Source organism: Hordeum vulgare, chromosome 2H (assembly GCF_904849725.1).
Source record: "Hordeum vulgare subsp. vulgare chromosome 2H, MorexV3_pseudomolecules_assembly, whole genome shotgun sequence".
In the NCBI taxonomy this organism is placed as follows: domain Eukaryota; kingdom Viridiplantae; phylum Streptophyta; class Magnoliopsida; order Poales; family Poaceae; genus Hordeum; species Hordeum vulgare.
Genome location: NC_058519.1, coordinates 548,900,023 through 548,927,672, shown reverse-complemented (window position 1 = coordinate 548,927,672; position 27,650 = coordinate 548,900,023). Strand labels below are relative to the sequence as shown.

Here is a 27,650-nt window from a genome sequence, read left to right as displayed (position 1 = left end):
CATAGTTCTCGAACCCGCAGGGTCTGCACACTTAAGGTTCGACGTTGTTTTATGCGTATTTGAGTTATATGGTTGGTTACTGAATGTTGTTCGGAGTCCCGGATGAGATCACGGACGTAACGAGGGTTTCCGGAATAGTCCGGAAACGAAGATTGATATATAGGATGACCTCATTTGGTTACCGGAAGGTTTTCGTGCATTACCGGAAAAGTTTCGGGCTCATCGGTAGTGTACCGGGAGTGCCGGGAGGGGTGCCGGGGACCATCGGGAGGGGTGTCACGCCCCAAGGGGTCTCATGGGCTATGGGAAGAGATAAACCAGCCCCTAGTGGGCTGGAATAAGTTCCCACTAAGGCCCATAAGGTTTGAGAAGGAAAAAACACAAGGTGGAAAGAGTTTCCAAGTGGGAAGGTGGAATCCTACTCCAAGTAGGATTGGAGTAGGACTCCTCCACCTCCAATTTCGGCCAAACCTTTAGGTTTTGAGGCTGCCTCCTCCCCTCCCTCCCACCTATATATACGGAGGTTTTAGGGCTGATTTGAGACGACTTTTCCACGGCAGCCCGACCACATACCTCCACGGTTTTTCCTCTAGATCGCGTTTCTGCAGAGCTCGGGCGGAGCCCTGCTGAGACAAGGTCATCACCAACCTCCGGAGTGTCGTCACGCTGCCGGAGAACTCTTCTACCTCTCCGTCTCTCTTGCTGGATCAAGAAGGCCGAGATCATCGTCGAGCTGTACGTGTGCTGAACGCGGAGGTGCCGTCCGTTCGGTACTAGATCGTGGGACTGATCGCGGGATTGTTCGCGGGGCGGATCGAGGGACGTGAGGACGTTCCACTACATCAACCGCGTTCACTAACGCTTCTGCTGTACGATCTACAAGGGTACGTAGATCACTCATCCCCTCTCGTAGATGGACATCACCATGATAGGTCTTCGTGCGCGTAGAAATTTTTTGTTTCCCATGCGACGTTCCCCAACAGACGAATGGGTTCTGGGGGCCCACTGGGTGGGCCCACCACGCCCCAAGGGGTCCACATGGGTTTATTGGATGCACAATAAGGTATAATGTGCTGAACGCGAAGGTGCCGTCCGTTCGGCACTAGATCGGAACGGATCGTGGGACGGATCGCGAGACGGTTCGTGGGATGGGTCGTGGGACGGTTCGAGGGACGGATCGTGAAGACATACCACTACATCAACCGCGTTTCTTAACGTTTCCCGCTGAGCGATCTACAAGGGTATGTAGATTTAATCTCCCTCTCTTAGATGAACATCACCATGATAGATCTTCGTGTGCGTAGGAAATTTTTTGTTTCACATGCAATGTTCCCCAACAGCAGCTTGCTTGGAGAAAGTACGCAATGCACCTCCAAGTGGGACCGTGGAATCCGACTATGTGAGTTTGTTTTGCCTTTGTTCAAGTTATGCGTAATCATATTTGCATCATGAGAATTGATTACAACACCTTGTTCACATTGTGTAGGACAAGATTGCCCAACATAGATACAAAGACTTGGAAGCTTCGGAAGGCAAATTCTTCAAACTAGAGCATTGTTGGGAGTTGCTCCAAAAGTGCAAGAAGTGGAAGTTGATCAACAAAGAATCCTTGTTGCTCGCCGAAGAGAACAAGATCATGTCAATGAATCGCGATGACATGGACGACCTCACCAAACACATGGCATGATATGGCAAGGAGAGAGATCTTGAAGAGGAGAATGGTCGCATCGGCCGGCCCGTGTTACAGTTCTGTAGATGTTTTCTCTGCTCCATATGGTGGCAATGTCGATGACTTCAGTGCGGGAGTTGGGACAAGCGCCGGAGGTGGATTCGGTGGTGCCGATGAACTTCAAGATGGACTCGATGACGCGGAGTGAAGATCGACCAAGATGATGCAAGACCCTCTTTTGCGTTTGTCGTACTGATTTTGGCTTTTATTTGCGCGTAAAACTGGGTTATGTTTGTTTGAATTTGAACTTATTTATGAGAAATTATGTTAAATACGAGAATTGAGCGTTTTCTGTTTTTGGATCGACGCGGCCGTATCCGAACAGACCCCGCAAAAGCCGACCCGTATAAAAGCATATTCGACGAATATACTTTCATACGGGTCCGTTTAGGGGTCTGCATCTACGGCCGTCCGAGCCAGCCCGCAAAAGCGGTTTCCTCCAAACTGCAAACGCGTTTTGCGAACCGACGGGATGCGGGATCTGGTAGAGTTGCTCTCAGTAGCCCACTTCACTTTTCCACTGTGTGCGCTGCGCTGCGCACCCCTTTCAGGCACCTATATACAATAGACAGATAAATCAATCTGGTTGAATGGTCTGGAGTACAACCGTATTCCCAGCACATCAGATTCAAGTCTAGACTTGACTTCATAAACGCCCTGTTTGGATCCATAGGCTAGAGTTAGTTTGAGCTAGTTGGGGCTCAAATAGCACTAAAGTATCCAAACATGAGGGTTAGATTGAAGCTAGTTGCATCTAACCCACCCAAAAAAACTAACCCACCCAAGAGGTGCTAATTGAAGCTAGTTTTCATGGGGCCCACTAAAAAGTCACTTTTCTCTCTCTCTATCCACCAGGTAATGACCCACTAAAAAATTACTTTCCTCTCTCCATCAAGTACAACTATTGTCAATCTAACCCTATCATCCAAACACTTCTTTGGCTAGAGTTAGTTTAAGGTTAGTCATGAGCTAGAAACTAACTCTAACCTCTAGCTAAGTTAGAGTATCCAAACAGGGTCAAAAATAGGGTGTGCGTCTGTACCATTTAAAAAAGCGACTCAAAAATAAATGTATACTAGTAGACAGACTGGACGGGAACCAATCACATGCATGTTCCACTCTATTTTCTTTACTTGCGCAGTCTAAAAAATTGCAACAACAATGGCCATCCAAACCACACCTGGACGCATAGCACTGTGATAAGCTCAGACAAGTTTTGGAACAATCATACAGCGACACGCGATGATTTGGGCGACACGAAACCGCCATTTATTCCGGACGAAATTCAGGGCGGGGAACCCCCAGAATTCCCCTTATTCAGGCATTACACAATCTCACAGCACGGTAACAACAACAGCTTTCCTATGTGTTGATCCTGATCATGTCGTTTCTCTAGTGTTCAAGGTATAACGACGACTCACTCTACACGTGTCCACAAGGAAATGCACATGTCCTATAACATCTTGAATCAATACTCCCAGCACATACACACAAAACCATACAAGAACCAGCTGCAGATGTCGCTTGGCACGAAGCCCTGGATCATTCGTTCTTCTTCACAGATTTCGCCTTGTCAGCGCCGCTGTACGGAGCGACATGGTACGCATACTGCTGGAGTACCGAGAAGATGACCATTTCCAGGATAATCAAGACATTCTGGATTGCCTCCTGGATGTGCTCCACGTCCAGCCAGAAATGGTGAGACTGAATCACCCCTACAGCAGCCAAAACATCCAGCGCACAGCCCTGCGGACAGATAATAGCATTCAAGAAGCAGGAGTTTGATAAGATTTGATTTGCTAAAAATAAACTCTGTTACAAAATGGAACGGGTGCCGTGTTTAGCTATTTAGTTTCCTACAGCCAAGGGTTGCAAGTTAGAATGTCTGCCTCAAGCACCCATAGTAGACAACAGGGTGGTTCACTCACAACAAGAGGTCCACTGGGAATGTCTACAACAAAGTTGCGCATTGAAAGGTCAAATAATTTAACTGATTTATGCTCATAAACTCGTTTCACACTTATCTCTAGCTTCTTTTTTCACGACAAGGGGGGCTGTGTATAGTTGTTTCTTTGCGACCTTTATTAAAAAAAATGGCTGAACTTGAATATTTACATGGGAATGCATGGAAAGTTAAATTGCAGACGACCCTCCTAGATTGATAGCCATCAAGGTAATTAAATAACATGCTGGACAAAATCCAAAGAGTGAGTGAGAGAAGAAGCTTCATGCAAAATCCTCCCAGATAACATGGCAAGAATAGAAGTTCTTAACTATCAACATTACTAAACCAATATCGCCACCTCAACAAATGTTCAGATGCAACCATGAAGACAAACTGGCGTACAATTACATCAATAGCATTCAGACACACAAAAAAACTATCCCCAAAGATATTTATAAGAATATTCGAACCCTTCCAGCCAGGAGAGCAAGTGATTTACCTGCCAGAAAGAGAAGAAGACAATCCCTTTGATGCACAAGAACTTCGCAAGAGGCTTGTGAGGTGCCAACTCCTTGGCAAACAAGTGATAGAAAATGACCAAGGCATACAGTGCCATGGAGACTGACAAGTTCAGTATAATTGTGAACGTCCAACTGACCCAGCTGGGGTACAGCCCAATAAGCTGAAGTGCGATAATCAGAATGGAGCATACAGGCCTAACAACAACAAATTGCCAGGTCCAGTACTTCAGAAGCTTTAGTGTCTTGTGCTCCAACCGAACATTGCGGGGCTGCCAAAGCACAGAGCCAGAAGCGTTTGGTTACTTTCAGTACACACAAAGTAAAACTATGAACAGGGTGAAAAGCCTTAACTAACAGTACTGCTAATAGCTTCCAGACTATACATGCAGGACAACATTTAAACGCATATAGGCAAACATAGCGGACAAGCCATGGAGAATCGAAGTTAAAATCATAACTCAAGCATGACTACTCGTATGCTACCTCCATTCCAAAATATAAAACGTTTTGGCAAGCAGATATTACTATCTGAATAAGTACTTTATTAATGGAGTATATAAACCTTTTTGTTAAGACCGCAAATCATTTTAATATTACTGAACAATGACTACTCATATGTACATGCTCCAATTAACCAGATATTACTATATGAATAGGTACTTTATTAATGGAGTATATAAGCCTTTTTGTTAAGACCGCGAATCATTTTAGTACTACTGAACAATGCAGCATCCTTCAAATATGTAAAGATTCAGTATGGCTGTATGGGTATGCCCCCTTACTATAGTGCAGGTTGCAATACCAAAGTTCAATAGTAGATTACAGCAACATTCATCGAACTTCCTATAAGAGTATGCGAGGGTGTAAGAAGATACCAGGAAAAGAGAGACAGGGAAAGAATGATGAAGAGCCCTCCCTTTGATTTCATCAGGTACAATGTTTTTGCTAATAGATATATTCAAGTAGCTGTACATCAATGCCAGAAACTTAGCAATAACCTGCACAATTGAAAGGAAATAATATAAGGAAAAGTGAACGAAATCGAAAACTTCAGGTGAAAAATGTCATCATTGACCAGAGAGGACTCACCAGTGCCTCATAGCATCCTTTAACAGACTCCAAGCATGTAAAAAACGTTTTGCTTCCCTTAATATCCAGAAGGCCAACAAAGGAAGTTATAGCATAGAGTGGAGCCATTAGCACAATGATGAGTATAGCCTTCTGCTCTTTGGGATTTTTCCAATAGAAAAGATGTTGTGATACCAACTGCACTGTGAAATGCATCGATAACATTACACAACAGGCTGCTCCAAGGAGGGTAAGTGTTGGAGGGTCCATTTTGGTAAGGTCCATCCCTGGGAACATGGACATGGTGCCTGAAGATAAAGATGTTCATGCTTATTCATCATGGATATGAACTTAAGCTAATGATTATTCAGAAAAAAGGTAGCATGGGAAGAACAGAACACCGAGAGCGTGAAGGCATGTGTGATCATTTTCAAGATAGTTAAGAGCAAGTAACCAAGTAGGGAATAGAACCGAATCTCCAAATGCTCATTTGGAGTCACTCCTAAAGATCCCCTCTCCGGATTTGGCGCCATGCCCACGCCCCCTCTCCTTCCCCCACGGCCTCCCCGACGCCCCCCGCCCGCTCGCATCCCCCCACCCCACGGGACAGCAGCAACCAAGCACCGGCAACGATGTCGATGGAGGAACTGCGCCCCGACCACCTAGCGCACCCAAATCCAGATCGGCGTCAGCCTTCCGTCGTCGCCAGGCGCCGCCCAGCGGCTCCCCCTCGGCATGTGCGGTACAGAAATTAGAGGAGGGAGGGAGCGGGGCGTGCCTACGGCTTCAGTCGCCATGCGGGAGGGAAGGAAGAGGGCCAGCTAACGCCGGTTGCTGGTTGCTGAGCCGACGAGAGATCTGCAGCAAATTTGGCGAGTCTCTCTCATGCGCTGTGTGACGACTGACGAGTATCAGCCGGCCACGGTCTTAAGTCTCAACTCTCGATATTTACTGCAACAACATCATCGCGTCTTCACACACAACAAACACGTCCGCGTTTATTTCTCTGTCGGTCGGTCGGCCTCCACCTCCCTCCCCCAGCTGGCTGGCGTGACAAGCCTCACGCTCCACGCCTCCACGCATGCAACTCATCACTATTCACACTGTATACTCCACAGGGAAGGAAGAGTAACATTTTTTTCGATAAGGCCGAGCAGCAGCTCGCCGACGATGTGTCTATTCGCATATCCACATGGACAGATTAAGCTTTAATGCATTACTTATCAATGGCGACTCGCGCTTGTTAAAATTCAGCACCGCAAGCACGGGGAGAACTTGTGCGCACGCATTTGCCTGTTTGGATCTGTACTTGTACGCTTACATGATTTATTATATGCTTCCTTCGTTTTTAAACACTAGCAAAAGGGCTCGTGCGTTGCAACGGGAGAAAAAAATATCACACGTTTTTAATTTTGTTATAATCATTTTAATTTATTAAAATAATAAGCTAACTAACTAATGTAGTCAGTTCTATCCTATTTTGTTGAGAAATCAATCCATCCATTGTTAATTCCATCATGATGAGAAATTGAGCGGGACAAACAAAGCAAAACAAAGAGGCTACGTGAATTGATCAATGTACTGTTATCTTATTTCACTCATGGGGTAGAGAATGTGGGATCAGATGATAAACCGAAGGTGATGTTCTATTCTCTGTCTTCACAACAATACAATCTTACATTCAATACATTCATTCATCAGCAAACAAATCCCCACAAAACAAAAATTCTTGCCGGTGCTTGGCACGCGGTTGGAGGCATGGGGAGGGGATCTCACCAAATGATGAGTTCCTGCCGGAGAAGGGATACGATGAGGGGAGCAAGGGTTAGGCGCCTCTATCTGGCCATAAGGAGTCGTTGTTGCCGCTTCATAACCTCGGAGTTCCCCGTGTGAGCCATGGAGGCCCGCCTCCACCTGCAAGTACTTCGCTCCGCCACGCCGCCGCCGTTCTGCATCGAGCATACGCATCATCCCCAGTCACTGTAGCTGTCGCGTTGATTTGATCCAGAAGTTGTGCTCGAGCGCCAAAACGGGGGCAGCAAGCAGGCAGAGGTACGGTCGCGGAGGCGGGTGGGTTGAGATCGACAACAGTGGTGGTTGAGGTCGGCCGCGACGACGAGTGGTGTGGCAGCGGCCTGGGCACACGCCAGGGTGGACCAGGGTCGACGCGATGAGCTCGAGCGCCGCAACAGGGGCAGTGAGCGGGGAGAGGTACGGCTGCGGAGGAGGGTGGGTTGAGATCGGCAGCGGTGGCGGTTGAGGTCGGCCGTGGCGGCGAGTGGTGTGGCGGCCTGGGCATAGGCCAGCGTGGCCCAGAGTCGATGGGAGGAGGCGATGCGTACGGGTATAATTTTTGCAGCGAATCATTTTTTCCTTTTACGTTACAGATAAATGATGAAGCGCGGGTTGAATAACAAAAATTACAGGGGCTTTTTTATAAAAATGCCGCGGTGGATTTTCCGACGGAAGCAATAGCCTCTTTATTATTAGGTATAGATATGGCTTTTTATATTCCCTCCATCACGGTTTAGAAGGCACGCTTGAAAATCTCTCGGACCAAGGTAGTCGTCGATTGGTTGTGAGATGTAGCAGGTGTAGATGCTAATGCGCCTAATCAACTGAGAAAATACTAGTACTAACGCGTGAGCAGCAAATTGGGAGGGCGCGTGCGTTATTAGTACTCCCTCCGGTCCTTTTTACTCCGCATATTAGATTTAGGTCAAGTCAAACTTTATAAAGTTTGACCAAATATATATTTAAAAATATCAACATTTACAATATCAAATATACATATCATGAAACTACCTTTCGTAATGAATCTAACAATATTAATTTGGCATTATGAATGTTCATTCATGTTTCTATAAATTTGATCAAAGTACAGATACTTTGACTTCGGACAAAGCTAATATGCAGACTAAAAAAGACCGGAGGGAGCACTAGTACTAATTAATAAAAGTAATTGTTTTCACGTCTTAAACCTTGTCTATTTTGAAAACGCACACAAGTTTAACTGTGTCTTTTAAACCGTGACGGAGGGAGTAGTAGATTTCATTCATACTAGTACATACATCCCTTTTTAAGTGTAAGTGGGTTAAAGTGCTTTGAGTCTCACGTCATATTTAATTCATAGAATCATTCACTTACAATTCATCTTGATTGATAAGATTTTAGATTTGAATTCTATAAACCGGGAGTACGAAGTAAAATTGAATTAATCTTCGTTTTAAAGTACTTCCTCCGTTCCTCTTTAGTTTGCGTGTAAGTTTTTCTCATTTTTTATGTAATACCATGCGGGATACAGATTTGTAGCCATTTCTTTCGAATCTATCTCTACTTTTCAACACAGGCTGCCTACTCTTGTGCATTAATTCTGATCACACATGCAGCGCACATAAAGGAGGATGGGCCAATGACAGCCATGCAGAGAAATATGCAAGGAAAACGAGGCGGACCGGCCAATTAACTGCCTCGCGTCATTAACCGCTTTGCGACTTTCCAGGTCGTTGCAATTCATCCAGCACATGGGCAATTTTGTCCGAAATTAATTTTCAGGGGCATGTATGTGTGATGTGAGTTATACGCACACTAAAAAGAATTGGAGAGAGTACATTAGTATGTAAATTTTATATGATTTTTTTTAAACTTATATTTAGAAACGAAAGAAGTACATTAAGATCGAAAATGAGCCCCACGAAAGCTATCTTTAAAAAAAAAATCAAAAATCATATTTTTATGTTTCATCTTCTGAAAATACAGATATTTATGAAGGCACGATGCATATGTGTGTAAATTTTTATGATGAAATATATTAAAATGAAGGCGGTGTAAGGAATGTAATACAAATCTATGGTAAAAGCACACGAAATGTTCATCCCCAAAGTCCAGGAATCTGTGGGGTTTTTTACAGGAAATGTTCATCTGAAGTTTTGTTGTCTAAAAAATCAAATTTGCTTTACTAACTTTTTTGCCGAACCTAAAAGTATTCTTATTTTCACATAAATTCTACATGCCCTCCTAAAGTCCTAATTATAGTGTGATACAATAGCTTGTCGGATACATTTACACTTCAATTCTCTTGCCTTTCCAATGCAAAAATATGGGTTTTGAAGTTACTTACCAATATGTCATGACAACATGCAGTTCGTCCAACATCGGCTAATATGACAATCTCCGCAAAAGGCATGATTCTAACTACAAGAACCAAATATTTTACTGTTTTTAAAATCAGTCATTTTTTCACATTTACCATCCTTGCTCGTACAAGTCTCATAATGTATTACACACATCCATAACATCATGGAATTATCCCTTCATATTCTTTTATTCTCCACAACTTCATTACGGCTTTTATTCACCCCTTTCTTGAACTATGCTTTATTTCGTTCCTCAAGCATTTTACAATCTTTCCTCACCACGTCAAGAAAATTCTCAACAAATACCATCTGAGTTCTACATCAAAGACACTTGTGCAAATCATTATTCTCCAAGTCCGTGGTTCGATTCATATCCCTATATTACAATATATTTTTATTCTACATAATTTTAGAAACATTTTCTTCAAAAAAATTACAAATATTTCTCCAACAAACCTGCTAATTATTCCAAGTCCAAACTTAATTAAAAATATTTTTTACATTAGCTCAACATATCAGATATTTTCTGACATTTCTCTTCACGTCAATAATTTTGTCCACACAATACATTCCAGTTTCATTAGTAATGACAATGATTCCTCGTTAGTATCACATGATTCAATATTATTCCGCATCAAATGAATTATTAATTGAAATTAATATCAAAACTTCTTATCTCGGAATGTTGTCTATTGCTAAAGAAATTCTCCTACATCTTTGGAATGGACATTTTTACCAAAGATTTGTTAGGGAGTGTTTATTTTTCTTCAGTGCACTTGCTAGGCTCTATGGTGTAAGGGCAACTATATGCGTCCATTCAAACATCCAAAGACACGTCTGGACATGTCCACTCACAGCGGATAGGAGGATGACCATCCAACCCAATGCACGAAACGTTCGCCTCTGTTCCTTTTTTCTATATCTGAAGCACTCAAAATAATTAAAGATAAATTTCATCTTCGTTCATAATAATGTCTTGCAAATATTCCAATGCAAGAGTAATCCATTTATAAAGATTACAATCCAAATATGAAGTTTTTCAAGTTATTTGGACGCCTTGGAGATGGGATGCCAAGTGCACGGCTTGCCATGCAAATACTTGGATCTTCCGCTCAGCCTTAGGAAGGTCACAACATCTCAGTTACAATTCGTGATCGACAAGATGGTAAATCGTTTGCCTGCATGGAAAGCTTGACTTCTCTATCGTGCTCAAAGACCGGAGCTGGACATTCCTGTCAAAGTGCTAGATGCTGCCAACAAGATCTGTCGTGGGTTTCTATGGAAGGGACGCTGAGACGTGCATGAAGGGCACTGCCTCGTGGGATGGAAGCAGGTCTGTGCGCCGAAAGAATACGGTGGCCTAGGGGTACCCAATCTTCACTTCCTTAATCTAGCACTCAGGGGCGAGATGGCCATGGCTGGCGAGGACTGATCCCTCTAGGCACTGGGGAGAGTTCAATTTGGAGGTGGCCCCCGACTCCTTGGCAATCTACGAGGTTGCGACGAAGTGCACTCTTGGGGACGGGGCAGACGCCCTGTTTTGGTTGGATTGGTGGTTGGAACAAGGAAGAATCCAAGATATGTTGCCGAACCTGTTCAAAGCCGTTAAGAAGGCTGCCACAAAACCACAGTGCAACAAGGCCTGAATGCCGGATGGTGGCGAGACGTCTCTCCAAATATGGCAGCACCAACGCTCCATGAGTTCCTTCTCCCGATGGATATAACTGGCCATGTTGAGCTCATGGCAGGCTCGAAAGACAATATCGCATGGCTGTGGGAGAGTAATAGCAACTTCTCCGCCAAAATCAGCCTACTTGGCCTTCTTCGCTGGAAAGGTCAAGGCCGCCTCAGCAGACCAAATTTGGAGATCGCGTGCGCCGGGATTTGCCAAGTTCTTTGGATGGCTCGTGGTAAGGAATCACTGTTGGACGGCTGATAGACTCCAGAGGCGGCTGCTGCCTCATCCGTCCACGTGCCTGATCTGCGACCAAGAGCAGGAAACCATCAATCATATAACGCTTGGTTGCGTCCTCGCCATGGAGGTATGGGCGGCAATCACAGATAACTGGGCCCAGCCGGAATGGATGCCGCAAGTAGGCTCTAAGCTAGTGGACTGGTGGACGTCGCTAAATCCTAAAAGAAAGCTAAGGAAGGAAGTGTGAACGGTTATAACTCTCGTGGCATGGATGTTGTGGAAGCACATGAATGACATCGTCTTCAATAACGCTTCGCCGTCGGCCACCAACATGCTCAGGAGGATAGATATGGAGGGACAAGCTTGGAGGAATGCGAGGCTATTGAGGGTAGAGAGATCGCTTCCGGTAAGGATAGAACGGCTGGATAATGGGGAGTAGTTGGCATGCGGCTCTTGGGCATTCTATGTCGTGGATGTAATTGTTGTTAACTCTATGCCGTCACCTTCTATCTATGGGCTCGATACGTTCATTGACGTATCCTTGAAAAAACTTATTCGGAAGTGTTGTTTTAGTTCTTCACTCGAACCTTGAAAAAACTTATTCGGAAGTGTTGTTTTAGTTCTTCACTCGAACCGCCCACAAATGCTCAACCCAATCATTTTGAAATTGCTCACAAGTTGCTCAACCAAATCATTTTGAAATTGCTCACAAGTTGCTCGATAACAAATTATGTTGATGCATTTCTTCAAACATCACTGGATTCTGCTCTGGAAGTTAGATATCATCCATCTGCTCAAATTTCAGACTGTGATGAACTCCATCATCTCATCATCCACAATCATATTGTTCATGGGCACACAAACAATCATCTTTGAATCCCATTTTAGGAACGTCTCTGCATTTTACTTATCTTGCCCTTGGACTAACTGCCTTAGACTTAGGCATCAATAGCGATTACAATCTTATCTTTTAGAAATAAATATCGACAAAGCTGCAGCTGTCATATTATGAAATGCTGTCTATAAATACATAAAAATGGAACAGATAAGATGGACAAGGTTTGAAACTTAACACCTATATCCTATTACCAGATAAAATACATCACCCTCACCCATGTACTGAGACTCTGAGAGAGCACACCAAAGACACTATGTACAACCGGATCAACCGCTATACCTACACGATATTTACAGCAAAATTCACTCCCAGTCCTGAGCAGTAACAACAGAACGGGATACTATAACAAGACTGGATGAACTAATCTTATCATTCTTATGTGACCTAGACTTGGCTGAAATACCATTCAAATGGTACCTGACCCAAGGCTTAAGAAGAAAAATCTTGCAACGATAAAAAACTCTACTAGCCCAGCATCTGCAGAAGCGAAGAACGGTTTTTAGGGTTCAGCCAGCCCATGGGACCTCCTCGCGTCGCTGGCTGATGAATATCGGCTTCTCGTCTTTGAAGTGCTCTCAGAAACTCCCCTGAGCTCAGGTGCCCATCATTGTTCGTGTCAAACACATGGAAAATGATGTCCACCACTCTGTCAGTTAATTCAACACCACAGACCTATAATGAACCGGAAAAGGCATGAAATCAGTCAAAAAATATGTTGTGGGGTAAATGATTGAACAGACTGAAGACGCCTAGAAGTCAGGTAATAATCTAAACGCTTAAGTAACAAGTTTGGTACAAAATTTTACATGCTGTGCTGCACGCTTCAGATCCTGCTTTGTCAATTGCCCATTTACTTGACCATAAGCAAATATAGCCATCGTCAATGATTCCAATCTTCGACGTAAATCCGCAAATGCCTTAAACTCCTAAAGCCCAAGAAAATACATCTATAAGAACCACATGAAAAATAATTACGCAGAAAAGACCAAACATGACAGCAAGTCAAACCTCAAACGTAATGCGTAAGTGCTTGAGATAAGGGTCATTGCCCAATGTATCAGCTCTATCAAGTAGCTTGCTAATGTGATTCATGTCAGCAGAAGCCACCATGGACAGTGCAAAATCCTTTGCTGGGATAGTGTTTGTCGAATTGACATCATAATGACTGAATTCCAGACGAATAATCTGCAGAGAAATGAATCAAGGGGACTGAGAAAACTAGAGGGGGTTTGGGAGGTGAACAAATGGAAAACACTGAGTAATTGCAATATCGTATGCAAATTTAGATCAACAATGCACACCTTAAATGAAAAAACCCAAGTTTAAAACATATATTATAGGAAGACAAGGAAGTCCACAAAAGGAATATGGAAGAAGCAAAATACCTCTTCATGCAATTCCTTCAAAAAACTTGTGAACTTATCAAAGTGTAGAGGTTCATTCCCATCACTACCAAAGAAATACTCAACGACCCCACCATTTTCCACAGACTGGCCAACTTTAAATCCTGTACGTAAGCCATCCCTGTGGGCAGCTCCTTGTCTGTTATAGGACCGCATCAATGCCATTACTTTCTTGAACTCTTCTTTGTCTATCTCCCTGGAAACGAGAAGCAATAGCAAATAAGAACCACAAAACAACCGAGAAGAAGGATTGCCAAAATTTGTTCATTACCCTTCTTTTACCATCAACTAACAAGCCAGATGATTGAACATGCTCATAAAGAGCAGGTCTTTTTTTCTGGGCGACAAGAGAAATTAACTGCACGCGAATGATCACAGGTAAACAACAATGCAGCACAAACAAGACATTATTCAAATGTATCTTGTTTATGCATAAATCAAAGAGAACAAAAGGGGATAACATACCTTCAGCAGCTTCAGTAAACAAAACACGTCTACACGATAAACAAAGAAAACTGGATTGAAACCACTAAACTTGGTACATAAACACGGCCTACTAATTATTTTCTTCTCCTACCAAGAATTTGTGTTTTATCATTTGATTTACATGCAAACAGAACTGTAACAGGTTTGCTAATCAACAAACAGCTACATGCAGAATACATACCATTGTACAGCAGGACCGTGTTCATAAGACAAAGTATGCTGGAGTAGAAATAGAAGTATAGAACTCACCCACTGAGGTCGACGTCAAACATTTTGAAGGCCGCACTGAAGCTTGACTCAGGAATGCTGAGTAATGTAACAAAAAAGATGTACCTGCCATAGCCACCAAAAGCACAAATCATCCTCAAGCAAGCTGAGTGAAATCCTATAACATGGTGTTTGTGTCAAACAGGGACAATTCACTTACTCGGCAAACGAGATGAGACCATCGGTGTTTGTGTCAAACAGGACGAAGAATTTGGATGGAGCACAATGCAACTCTCCAGGGCTGGGTTCCCCCCTTAGCCTCCCTTCCCGCACTACGTTCGACTCCGATGGAGGGAAAACAGGAACCACCGCTCTCATCAAGTCAGCAGGCAACATGAACATTTCCCCATTCGGTTTTCGCACAGAAGCAAAATACTCAAAAATCTACGCAGAATAGCACCAAAAGTTAGAAAAGGTAGGATACACCAAAATCAAATTACACGCAACCGCCTACAATGCAGACAATGATGTTTCACCTTTTCAGGGGGGCTGCGAAGCCGTATCCTTTTCTCGTAATTGAAGAACACCCTTCGACGATATGAGTCTGCAGTGAGGGCAGAGGAAAGGGGTTTTGATCAGGTCATCATAGGTTTAAGTCTTCAAAACTTAGAATACAACTGCGATAAATGCACATAGTTATCAGATACTTCATGCGTACGTGATGTTTGATCTGACTATCCACAGTGAGAGTAATATAGATGCCACTTAAGCAAATAAACATGATGAGAAATTGAGTAGCATAGAAATTGAGTACTATTATGAGTAACATAACGCATACCAAGACAAAATAAGTTTATAAGCTAATAAATAAAAGACGTAATATTACCCCCTATGTTACTATGTTACTACCCATTATGGGTAATAACTTAAGACTATGATCGTATGCTTCTTACTACTACTCTTTACTACGGAGTACACAGCGCCGCGTCAAACAATTTTGGAATATTGCGGCCTGTCGGCTTATCGCTTATCTGGAGGTAGATCAGTACAGCAAGGCAAGCACCGTACTTATCTGGAGTAGTAACGTTCCTTGCTAGAAGAAGAAAATTCTGGCGTGCGAACAAACGATTGGGAAAAGGTAGCAGCAGCCGCTAAAAAAGAAAAGCAGTGCTGTTGGGGGGAGGAAATCATGCAAAAGCGCGCGGCGTTTCCAAAGCCCAGCGGGCAAGGAAAGCAAGCATCACGGGGCAACGGCAGCGGCGGCGAAACCAGCCGCGCGAATCGACCGTCCTGCACCGTACACCGGGGCCAAAATTGAGGGGACGGGACGGCTCACCTGCGAGCAGGAACCTCCTCCGCTTCTCGTGCCGCTCCCCGACTGCGCCGGCGGCCGCCGAGATCTGCCCGGCCGCGGCGATCTGGCCGGGCGCGGCGGCGCGGGCCACCTCGCCGGAGTCCGCGAGCGCCGGCGGCATGAGCCAGAGCCCCAGCCCGGACCCGGCGACGGCCGCGGCGGCGGCGGCGATCACCCCCTCGCGGACGGTCGCCTTGGCGTTGCCCTCCGTGGTCGCGGCGGCGCTGGAGAAAGCTGCGCGGCCTGCGGGCGCCGCCGTCCTGAGCCGCCCGACGGCGGACCGGAGGAGCCTCAGGGGCGCCATGCTCGTCGGATTAGCTTCTCCCGGTTTCGGCGGGCGGCGCGGACGAGGAAGGAGGAGGCGGTTGTGATGCTGGTTGTGTAGAGGAGAAGGAGGGAGTGGACTCTGTCCGGCTTCTCGGGTAGGGAGGAGGCGGCGATGCGTCGATGCGCGGAGCACTGGGGGCGGGGGACGGGGAGAAAATGGGACGAGTTTGTGGGCGCGTCGGCGTCGGCAGGGGGGCGGCCCTTTTAACGGGAGGTGGCGTGGCGTGGCCCGTGTGATTTGTTACGTGCACCCAACGGGCTGCGTTGTGCTGTACTGTACTGTATCGTACGTACTGTGGTGTACTGACTGCTGGCGCTTATGCTTGCACGCTTCATCAGTGTGCTGTGTGGTACTGCGTGCGGGCGGTTGGTAGCACACAGATTCGAGCCGAGCCCTACTTAAAGCTGGCTGTGGTGTACGTAAAGCTCGTAGTAAGAACATGTCTAATAGTGCCCTCAAAGGGCTTTGCTATACCTACCTAGAGATTCTAGGTAAAGTTACGTGATAAATGATTTGATATGATTAGGTTGGATGAAAAAACAGTCCAGACCTCATCCTACGGAAATCAGGGGACGGTGGAGATTTAAATTATGAAGGTTAAGTAAGATTACGTAGGTGTAAGATTATTGACCCTCAAACCCTTAAATCTAAAATCAGTTTTAAGGGTTAAGAATTGATCATTTTTGACACTTTTAAGGGTTGAAAAACAAAGGTAAAGACTAGAACCATCAAACCCAACCCTTACAACAGAATATTCCGTTATGAGGATTGGATGGGTTCTAGTCTTTGCCCCAACCCCAACCTTTAAAACTGTCACTTGACATATCACAATTTTCATCATCTCAATAATACCAAATAGTACTTTCAAACAAATAATAATCATTCAATTTATTACAACAATGTTTTGAAGCAAATTATAATAATTATTCAAATCAAATAGGACATAGAAAAGTAAACAAAGGTAGATCATGGGCCTTGGCGCCGTCCAGCCAACTGACACTGGTGCTCTACTAGATCATCCCGGAGCTGACCATGAGTGTTTGCATCCTCAATCTGACGATGTGCTTCAAGAAAAACTTGTACGCGACAAGGGTTTCTTTCCGGTTGCACACGAGTACCAACATTGTCATAGAAACAGGGCAGTTTTAACCGTCTCTCATCCTTTGGATAATTTTTCCATGTACAATGCATGCAATCAAGACTATCTAGCATCCCCGGCCATCCCCTTTTTTCATTCATCTCCATCAATCTCTTTGTATCTTCCTCGTTGGGTGCCCGAAGATACTCATCATCATACAACCGGATGATCAATTTTGCAAACCTACGAACGGACGTCGTGGTTGTATCTTGTCCAATGCGAAGATACTCGTCCGTATAGTCCGCGGGTATGCCATAGGCTAGCACCCGCATTGCAGCCGATATCTTTTGGTATGCACTAAACCCCATGATACTGGCGGCGGATCTACGATGCTTGAAGTAATCTGAGGCGGCCTCACAATCGGTGACAATTTTCACAAACAAAACTATGGCGCATTCGGTACCTTCTCCGAAAGAGGCGAGGTGGGTATGTCGGTACCTCCGCGAAGTAGTCTCGCATCAAATGTTCGTGTCCGAGACATCGGTTCCGGTAGATGGTGACTCGCCCCATCTTCAACCCTCTCCTCTGATCCATCAGCTTCACGTGGTCTTCAAATTATTTCACGTCGAGGAGGAGGCCCATCATCTCGACGTCATCGTCTTGAAGCAAGTCCTCAATGTCTGAATCGTCCGATGACGACCAACCGGAATCATCGGACAACGCATCCATCTAGTGTTGTTCTGTAAAAAAAATATAGTGTTGCTCTGTAAAAAAGAAATACAGGAAACAGGGCCGTCCGAAGCTCGCTGTGGAGGAGGACGGCGGTGGAGGAGACAGAGGGATCCGGAGCAGGGGAGCTCACCTTCGACAACCCGCGGTGGAGGAGGGCGGAGGTGTGGACGGAGCTCGGGGCGGTGGAGGAGCTTAGGGGCGGCGGTGCCGGAGCTCGGGGGCAAGGAGCTCGGGGCCGGGGTGGTGGAGGAGCTCGGGACGATGGTGGAGGAGCTCGGGCCGGCAGCGGTGGAGGAGCTCGGGCCCGAGATGCGGCCGGAGGCGGTGGAGGAGCTCGGGGGCGGGGCGGCGGTGGAGGAGCTCGGGCCGGCGGCGGCTCGGGGGAGGCGCGGGAGGAGGCGCGTGAGGAGGTTGGGGCGGGATATTTCCCTCCCACGCGTGGCCGGATCGAAGTGAGGGTTGGGGTAGATTTTGCCCCCCCCCCCACCCCCCCCCCCCAATCCTCACTTCTACAGGCTCGGAAAGGGTTTGCAAGTCTGATTCTTAAAAAAAATTAAGGATTTAAGGGTTTAAGGGTTCTAGTCTATGCGGGTTTTTTTCGCCTAACCTGTAAAAACGATTATTTATGCTTTTTAAAGGTTTAAGGGCTTTACTAAACATGCTCTAATGGGCTATAGTACTACTGATGCGTGCTGAAGAATGACACAAAGGCATTGCTTTGCGATGTTTTCTTTTACCAGTAATTAGGTGGGGAAAACGAAAGGGAGCCCTTTTCCAACCATTTTAAATGTTTCCAACAATTTTTAAGCGTTTCGAACCTGCCTTTAGCCCTTTTCCAACAATTTTTAAGTGTTTCCAACCTTCCGATGGGCACCAGGGGAGGGAGGGAGGCCGGTCAGGTGGCCCGGCTGTTGGACCAACGGACGGAGCCACCCCGGAAGAATCGCTTCACCGGAACGTTGGGAAAGATGGCAATGATGATTCCTGCGGGGAATCCTGACCTGACCTGGTAGTGCGGGTCGAGTCAGGTAGGTCAGACGGCACCGCGCGCGCCCACCGATTCCCGCGTCCCTCTCTTTCCCGCGAGCACCGCACCTGGAGCGGAGGCGCGAGGTGCACGTCGGTCGGTCGATCCCGGCACGCCGGCTGCGCAGCTGGTTTTGCTTGCTTGTTGCCTCGGACCGTCGGACGGAAACACCTAAGTACAGTACGGCCGGCATGGAAAAATGTTGCTCCACACATTAGTGCAAAACGAGACTTTAGTCCCAGTTTTAAAGGGCCTTTAGTATCGGTTTTCTAACCGACAATACTAGAAAAATACCTATTAGTGGCGCACCCCTGATAGTGGCGTGATAATAATGACGCACATCATTACTATGAATATTAGGATTTTTTTTCTTTTCTGATATTTATACAGGTTAAAATATAGTACATAATAGCACAGAATATAAATAGCACAACATATATATAAACAACAGATTTATCGAATACAATAGAAGATTAGTCTCCGGATACAATTCATCATATTAGTCTTCGAATTCAAAATACCGAACAAAGTTAGAACATTACAAGTCTTGCGAGTAGCGAGTTTGTCTTCGAATTACAAGTCGATATCTAAACTACCATCACATAGAAGAGGGTTGCGGTCACGATGAGCATCATCGTGATGAAACTGATCATCATCCGGTTCCTCCTCCGCTCCCTCCTCTCTCCTGCTAGATAGCGCGCGTATCTAGCTTCCGCCTCCGCTCTAGTGGTGTACCCTTTGTAACTGTTACCGCTGAAACGGTGAACCTGTCTCCGACACTCCTCCCAGTCGTCGTAGACTCCGGGGAACCTCACCCTTGTACACGACATACGACTGCATCTCTATGCACTAGACAAACAAAAACAACACATTAATAGCACGATTCATGGTCCTACTAATAAATAGTATCGACTACACATATAAGTTTAACGACTGTCCAAACTAAAGAGGCATACAAGTTTATTAAAGTTTAATTACAACATAGCATCAGTACTTTCGACTCGACTCAGGGACCGGAGCGTGGATGAAGCCACCGTCTTTTGTGATGGTCATGAATGTGCGGTCGTTGTCAGCCTGCATTTGTAGCGTTGTGTCAATATCATTGTTGGACGGTGGACAGTTTAGGTAGAACTGCCCCGATCTAGCAAGGACATCTTGATAGATGATTTCCGCCAACTCCGACTGGATGCGAAAGAATTCTTGTCTGATGTCCTCGTCCTGGATTGCCGACAAGCGTGCGGCCCAATCTTTGAGCTCATTTGGTAGCATACGGTGATGCTGGTCCCGTACGATCGCCCACATGTGATGGAGGGCATAGTAGGCATCCTTCTGACTACCACGCGGCTGCTTGACGCAGGGGAACATCGTTACGTGGGTGAACACGTGCTTGCCATACCTAAGAATTGGCCTCCTGAAGGTGCCTCTAGATTTGGCGTAGCCGGGGAGGACATCATCAAGAACTTTCTTGATATTTGTGTAGTCTTTCTTCGACTAATGGACCGAGTCGAAATACGTGGCCATGAAATATTTTGGGCTTAAGAGGATGAGTGTGCAATGTGTGTCACTGCACAAAACACGGAATGTTAGAAAAAAAGAACGATCGAAATCTAAGAAATCATATGTTACGGGGCGATGAGGGGATGACTTACTCAGAAAAGTAAGGCATGAGGAAGTTATCCTTATCTGTGTTCGCCAGAATGACACCTTTGAGGTATGAACTCGCAACTTGCCAGTCCCCAGCGCCGTCCAAGAGCTTGGCACGCATGTAGAAGGGGTCGACTATCACAATGTCCGGGGTCTTGTCTCTAATGATCCGTGCTACGGCAACAGACAACAGCGCCAGAAATTGACATGTTGACGGAGACTGAGCTTGCGTTTGTTTTTCCCTTGAAGAGGAAAGGGTGATGTAGCACAGGAGCAGTAAGTATTTCCCTTAGTTTGAGAACCAAGGTATCGATCCAGAAGGAGGGTCTCGTAAAGTCCATAGTACGTGCGCAAACACAAACAAGCTTGCACCCAACGCTTCAAAGGGGTTGTCAATCCCTTCAAGATTGTTTGCAAAGTGAGATCTGAAGGCAGAAAGTGCAACGAAGTAAAAAGTGTAAGGCTAAAAATATGGTGTGGAGTAGACACTGGGGGCCATAGTTTTCACTAGAGGCTTCTCTCAAAATAGCAAATATCACGGTGGGTGAACAATTACTGTCGAGCAATTGATAGAACCGCGCAAAGTCATGACGATATCTAAGGCAATGATCATACATATAGGCATCACGTTCGAGACAAGTAGACCGATAGTTTCTGCATCTACTACTATTACTCCACACATCGACCGCTGTCCAGCATGCATCTAGTGTATTGAGTTCATGACGAACAGAGTGACGCCTTAAGCAAGATGACATGATGTAGAGGGACAATCTCAAACCAATGATGAAAACCCCATCCTTTTACCCTTGATGGCAACAACATGATGCATGCCTCGCTACCCCTTCTGTCACTTGGTGAGGTCACCGCACGGTATGAACCCAAAACCAAGCACTTCTCCCATTGCAAGAATCATAGATCTAGTTGGCCAAACAAAACCCACAACTCGAAGAGAATTACAAGGATATGAAATCATGTATAAGAGAGATCAGAAGAAACTCAAATAAGATTCATAGATAATCTGATCATAAATCCACAATTCATCGGATCTCGACAAACACACTGCAAAAGAAGATTACATCGGATATATCTCCATGAAGATCATGGAGAACTTTGTATTGAAGATCCAAGAGAGAGAAGAAGCCATCTAGTTACTAGCTATGGACCCGTAGGTCTATGGTGAACTACTCACGCATCATCGGAGAGGTCATGGTGTTGATGAAGAAGCCCTCCGTGTCCAAATCCCCCCTCCGGCAGGGCACCAGAACGTGCCCCCAGACGGGATCTTGCGGAGTCAGAAGCTTGCGGCGGAGCAAAAGTACTTTTGATGATCTCCTGATTTATTTGGAATTTTTAGGAATATATAGGCGCAACCCCTAGGGCAAAGGCCGTCCAGGGGGCCCACAAGCCTGTGGGATGCGGCCTCCCCCTGGCCGCGGGGTGAGGGCTTGTGGGGCCCCTGGGCCCCCGTGCCTTGGCTCTCAAGTCTCCTGATCTTTTTCTGTTACGAAAAAATTCTTTTCGGGGATTTTATTCCGTTTGGACTCCGTTTCAAAATCTCCTCTGAAAGGGGTCGAAAACATGGAAAAAACAGGAACTGGCACTTGGCACTGAGTTAATAAGTTAGTCCCAAAAAATATATAAAAGGCATGCAAAATATCCAAAGTCTGACAAGATAATAGCATGAAACCATCAAAAATTACAAATACGTTGGAGACGTATCAAGCATCCCCAAGCTTAACTCCTGCTCGTCCTCGAGTAGGGAAGTGATAAAGAATGAATTTTTGATGTGGAATGCTACCTAGCATAGTTGTCCTTTGCAACTTCTTTCACATGACATGAATGTTCAGATCCGTAAGATTCAAAACAATAGTTTGCTATTGACATGAAAACAATAATACTTCAAGCAAACTAGCAAAGTAATCATGAACTTTCAAAATAACAAGGCCAAAGAAAGTTATCCCTACAAAATCATATAGTCTGGCTATGCTCCATCATCCTCACACAACTAATGTAAATCATGCACAACCCCGGTATTGGCCAAGTAATTGTTTTCGCACTCTTACTTTCTCAAACTTTTTATAACTATCACACAATACATGAGCGTGAGTCATGGATATAGCACTATAAGTGGAATAGAGTGTGGTGGTGATTGTGAGACAAAAAGGAGGAGATGGTCACATTGACTCGGCGTATCGAAAGGCTATGGAGATGCCCATTAATAGATATCAATGTGAATGAGTAGGGATTTCCATACAAGAGATGCAGTAGAGCTATAAGTATGTGAAAGCTCAAAAGGAAAACTAGTGGGTGTGCATCCAACTTGCTTGCTCACGAAGACCTAGGGCAATTTTGAGGAAGCCCATCATTGGAATATACAAGCCAAGTTACATAATGAAGATTCCCACTAGCATATGGTAGTGACAAAGCAAGAAGCTCTCAATCATGGAGAGCATGGTGCTATTATGGAGCACAAGTGTGGAAAAAGATAGTAGCATTGTCCCTTCTCTCTTTTTCTCTGTTTTTTTCAATTGGGCTCTTAGGCCTCTCTTTTTTTGGGCTCTTTGGCCTCTTTTTTTTTTATTTCCTCACATGGGACAATGCTCCAATAATGATGATCATCACACTTTTATTTACTTAGAGCTCAAAATGATGATGACTCTATAGGAAATGCCTCCGGCAGTGTACCGGGATGTGCAACGATCTAGCATGGCGTATGACGTTGAAACATCTCGCTAGCTATCTTACGATCATGCAATGACAATATGAGAGTGACGGCACAAGTCATGAGACGGAACAGTGGGAGTTGCACTACAAGAATACCCTCCCTTAAGCAACATAAATTGTACAACATTTTAACAAAGTGTTGCAAAATTTACAATAGATACGCATATAAGCGATGTGGCATATGCGTTGTAGATTTGCACCTGATGGCCCTATCATGATAGAGATTAAAAAACAGAACAGAGGGTAGAAAAATGAGAAAAGGGGAGAGAGAAGCGCAAGAAGCAGCCCCCGGTTCCCCTCGTCTCTCCGAAATTGCTACCACCGACCGCCTCATCTCCCTCCTCCAACCCGCCTCGCCGCCGGCCCCCTCCTCGCACCTCGCAGCTCTAGTGGTTGTCGGATCTGCCGCATCCCCCACCCACCCATACCTCTCGCGTCCCACAACTGCCTCTTCAAGAAGCTCCTCGTTGTGCCACCAGCGGCGAAAGATTCAGGTGACGTCCAACAAATCCCACCACCGCAAAGCACAGCCCGAGGCCCCCTCGCACCATGACGCCCTCCCATCCGGCTTGATCCCGCGCTCGATGCAACCGAAGCCCACCCGCGGCCCTCCTTCCATGGCTAGGGTTTCAGGCGTTGGATCTGGCGCTGGTAGCCATGTCCTCCTCCGTGAAGGAACGACTAGTGGAGGGTTTCAGACATTGGGTCCGGCGCTGGTAGCCATGTCCTCCTCCTCGAAGGAACGACTAGTGGACAACCTTGTTGTTGTTCGAGACGAAGTAGCCATGTAACTTCCTCCTCCACCAGGTTCAGGTGTGCTGGTTCACTCTTCTAGTTAATCAATAATTTACCTCCAAAGTAGGATTTGGGTATAAATCTATCCGTCATATGTAGGATTCCCCAAGCAGTGTTGCATGCACACCAGGGGCCAGGACAAAGCAATTTAGTTAGCGTGAGCACATTAGGATTTTCCCACTAGTGTTGTATGCGCACCAGAAGCCAGGCCAGTGTTCCTCATCGCTCAGTAAAGAGGAACGACCACCCAAAAAATATTGATGTTGATCTAGATTTATAATATGTCGAGCACCATGCGGCCATGTTTCAGTGGCTTCTTTGAACAAATCCCTGTTTTTACCAATTGTATCTGTTTTGAGTCTCTTTCTATGTGTACATAGCCATTGGAATTTATGTGACATGGTTTTCCTTTTCTGAGTTCATATTTGTGTTATCATGACATTCATGTTAGGAGATCAAGTATGTGTTTGATACGTTGGTAAAGCTACTGAGTGAGGAAGTCTTGCAGGAGTTTGGACGATCAAACATCGGTAGTACTTCAGAATCTATGGATTGCTATACTTTTTAGTTGCCCGTGTGTCTATGATTATCATATAAGTCGATGGATTTTCATGTTCATTTAGGCTTTTATTGAATATGTTCATTGTAACAAGTATGGAAATAAGATGATCTCCATCATATCTCTAACGGTCTTGTATCTTTATGCTGGACTTGAAGGAGAAATCAGAATTGTCGTCAAAGTTGCAACTATGAAAGGTATCATATGCGGTCAATGAAATGCGGTCAATGAATAGCACTTTACAGCTAAAAATAAGTAAACCTAAAATGGTTGCCGTGCAATGCTTTAGTTTAGAGGAAGCGTTTTTCCCGGTGGAGAAGGGCTCCACGGGAATGGGAGGTCGCAACCATGGCCACAAGCACGGCACCCAGAAGCAGTTGTAGCAGCATCACAATGTATGGGAGATGGGCAGCAGCTTCAGTGATGACTTCTTCGATCACGATGTCCATGGCGGACCGGAGAAAGATTTGTTCCACCATTTAAAGAGTAAGTATGCATCCTTATGCAAAAAGGTTACAGAAAGAACTTCTCTCTATTATGTGGTTGCATAAATAAATTAAATTAGCTTGTGTCTCTAAAAAAATTTCTTACCTCACAATGTGGTATCTCATCCCAGAAGTTGGTTCAGCAAACACTTATTTCCTTTTCTGACTGCCAATTAGTTCGTTAATCGTAACTTATTGATTGCTGGTTTGCTGCAGAGTTTGCGATGGAGGGGAATATTCAGCCAAGGTCACACACAAATTTTATTCTGTGGTAAGGGGTTTCTGAATCTTGCTAGTAAGAAGTGAGTTAGAAAAACCGTAGATACTTTATTATCACGATGTTTATTTCATATGCAGGTCCACAAGTTGTAATACGAATCAGTTTATCTGGACATGAATTGCATCTATTTAGCAATATCCTGATCTCCGTAGTATTTGTTTCTATTCTTGGTTGGAGGTTTCCTATTTTTCTTTACAGTTGCATCATATATAAAGTATTGGTTGTCTCAATTATGTTGTACAAAAAACAACCTAATAAAATTACTTGCTGAGGGAGGTACAACAGAAGATATGATCTCAAAGGATAAGATAAGTAAATTTCAAAACAGTTTTTGGGAAGGCGTCGCCTACACGATTTAGTGCTAGCCTGGTCGTGCATGTATAAGTCCCTTTTGTAGTTAACTTATTTTATTTCTCTCTAGAGTCGCCCTCTTAGCTATAATAATTTTCTTGTGCTCATACTGGAAGTGCCATGACAAGCAACTGAGGTATGTTTAAACTTATGCGTGATGTTAGCATGAAAATCTATCTGGGTTAAGTTTAGACTGCCTTCTCTCGGGATGACATGTGGTGGTTGGTCGCTAACACTGGAAATTAGATTGGACGGAGGTGGGTCGACAACTCGACATCCACTTGAATCAAATTAGATTGCCCACATTATTGTTAAGGCTACCATGTGGAGTAGCTACGACAGACTGATGGCGTCATGGTTCGCCTCCCCAACACCGTTTGACTAAGTCGCCCATCGTTCCGCAGGCAAGTAACCTATTATCGGATTGAACCTCTTCTCTATTCTACAACCCATTGAATTCTGCAGGATCCCGAGTGAATTAAATTGATTAGTAATGTCTAAATAAGAAACGCTGCTACCTGCAGATGTCTATCCATCAGCATTGCTCATGCCTTGCCGTGTAGTCAGATTGATCTGCATCTGCACGAGCAGCACAATGTAATCACTGCAGTAGCACTGCTACTGATACATGAACAGATCAGGCACCCGCAAGCCGGGTATCAAGTTTGCATACTTTTAGATTTAGTGGAGTCCTTGTTGATGTTTCCCATGTTAGCCAACATAATCAGGTTATCTTTTATTTGGCCTTTTGCTCCTCGACGATCAACACTCTACTTTTCCATCTGTACATATTATGTGATCGAATTTATTTTGAGGCTGTTCTTTTGTTGTCCAACGAGCAGCCCAATATTTCCCATCTTTATATGTTGTGCGTATGTCATGTGTTTGATACTTTGATGAGATGCATAGGAGAACAACCATGAAGTCACTTGCACGTACATGTGCCTTTTTGTTCAGTATGAATTCGTGCTTCTGTGTTCTACGTTTAACTATTGTTGGATAAATTAGTTGACAAAAGAACATCTATTTTTCTATCAAGAATCATCATGTGAGAATAAATGAAATGCCGATCAGTTTCTACCTAAGCTGCTGACTTGAAATTGGTTTGCTTGTTTCAATCATTTAGTAGAAGGGATAGATGCTCGGGTGTCAGACTTGAGTACCTAACAGTGCACATGGCTATAATACTATTAGCACTATCTTGCCAGTATTGCTTGATGTCCCATTTCAGTGCAATGCTCCATACATATATTTGTTCTCACGACTACTTAGTTACAGATTTTCACACATAATGAAATGATACAATACCCTAATTGTGCATTTCTAGTACAACTCCTGCAGATTATTAATGGACCCCGAGAAGCTATGATTTTGGTAATCAAGGAGTGGCTCGTTACAATAGCATATGACCTGCAGACCCGTCAATGTCCTCTTCTGTTTTTGCTCAGTTGTGCAGACGTCCTTTTCAGTCGTACTCTTTTTGAAGCTGGTGATATTGAGTCATTAGAAAAGATAGTTGATGATTATGACTTCGAACATGGTATCCCATCATCATATTGAAGTATGCTGGTGGTTGGGTGCTGAGAATCTTTTATGATAGGATAGGAGCTTAGCGTGCGTTTTGTCAACGGTTGAAGAAGAGAGGATTGTCTTGGATAGGCACCTGCAAGTTTTGTAAATCTACCTTTTAGTGAGATTGTTTTGTATAGTCAACTGGATGATGTTCCTCTTGTAATATCCACTATTGTAATCCAACATTTTTATTCAATATATGATTTCTTCCTTTTGTGATTATATTCTCTTATTTTTTTGCTCACTTGATATACATAATTATTGTCATTATGTAGAGCACTAATTTAATATTATTATTCACAATATAAATGTACCAACACTTGAAGCGTTGCAGATTATTTGTTGCCAAGCTATGAGATTTGGGTTCTTGTACCCTAAGCACCAACATATAAAAGTGTTGTAGAAGTCGATTT

The 27,650-nt window shown here is 44.7% G+C and overlaps 2 protein-coding genes across 2 annotated transcripts; both read right to left on the bottom strand.

Moving 5' to 3' along the window:
- Positions 1 to 2,975: 2,975 nt before the first annotated feature.
- On the bottom strand, positions 2,976 to 6,225 carry LOC123427172 (transmembrane protein 184 homolog DDB_G0279555-like). The gene is made up of 5 exons (XM_045111146.1): positions 6,042 to 6,225; positions 5,285 to 5,571; positions 5,071 to 5,193; positions 4,174 to 4,464; positions 2,976 to 3,475 (listed from the first exon to the last, which is right to left on the bottom strand). The coding sequence occupies exons 1-5, from the start codon at positions 6,058 to 6,060 to the stop codon at positions 3,272 to 3,274; spliced, it is 924 nt and encodes a 307-aa protein (XP_044967081.1). The 5' UTR covers positions 6,061 to 6,225; the 3' UTR covers positions 2,976 to 3,271.
- A 6,075-nt stretch (positions 6,226 to 12,300) lies between these two features.
- LOC123427171 (calcium uptake protein, mitochondrial-like) lies at positions 12,301 to 16,176 on the bottom strand. Its single transcript, XM_045111145.1, has 8 exons — positions 15,645 to 16,176; positions 14,845 to 14,912; positions 14,529 to 14,752; positions 14,351 to 14,434; positions 13,598 to 13,811; positions 13,221 to 13,397; positions 13,019 to 13,138; positions 12,301 to 12,884 (listed from the first exon to the last, which is right to left on the bottom strand). Exons 1-8 carry the CDS (start codon positions 15,964 to 15,966, stop codon positions 12,678 to 12,680), a joined length of 1,416 nt encoding a protein of 471 aa, XP_044967080.1. The 5' UTR covers positions 15,967 to 16,176; the 3' UTR covers positions 12,301 to 12,677.
- Positions 16,177 to 27,650: the final 11,474 nt, after the last annotated feature.

Coding starts and splice junctions, on each gene's coding strand:
- LOC123427172 (XM_045111146.1), bottom strand. Junction 5,194..5,284: donor AAGGATGCTATGAGGCACTG/GTGAGTCCTCTC, acceptor TCAATTGTGCAG/GTTATTGCTAAGTTTCTGGC. Junction 3,476..4,173: donor TCTTCTTCTCTTTCTGGCAG/GTAAATCACTTG, acceptor ATCTGTCCGCAG/GGCTGTGCGCTGGATGTTTT.
- LOC123427171 (XM_045111145.1), bottom strand. CDS start 15,966: ATGGCGCCCCTGAGGCTCCTCCGGTCCGCCGTCGGGCGGCTCAGGACG. Junction 14,435..14,528: donor GGTCTCATCTCGTTTGCCGA/GTAAGTGAATTG, acceptor TGGCTATGGCAG/GTACATCTTTTTTGTTACAT. Junction 12,885..13,018: donor TGAAGCGTGCAGCACAGCAT/GTAAAATTTTGT, acceptor GGTTCATTATAG/GTCTGTGGTGTTGAATTAAC.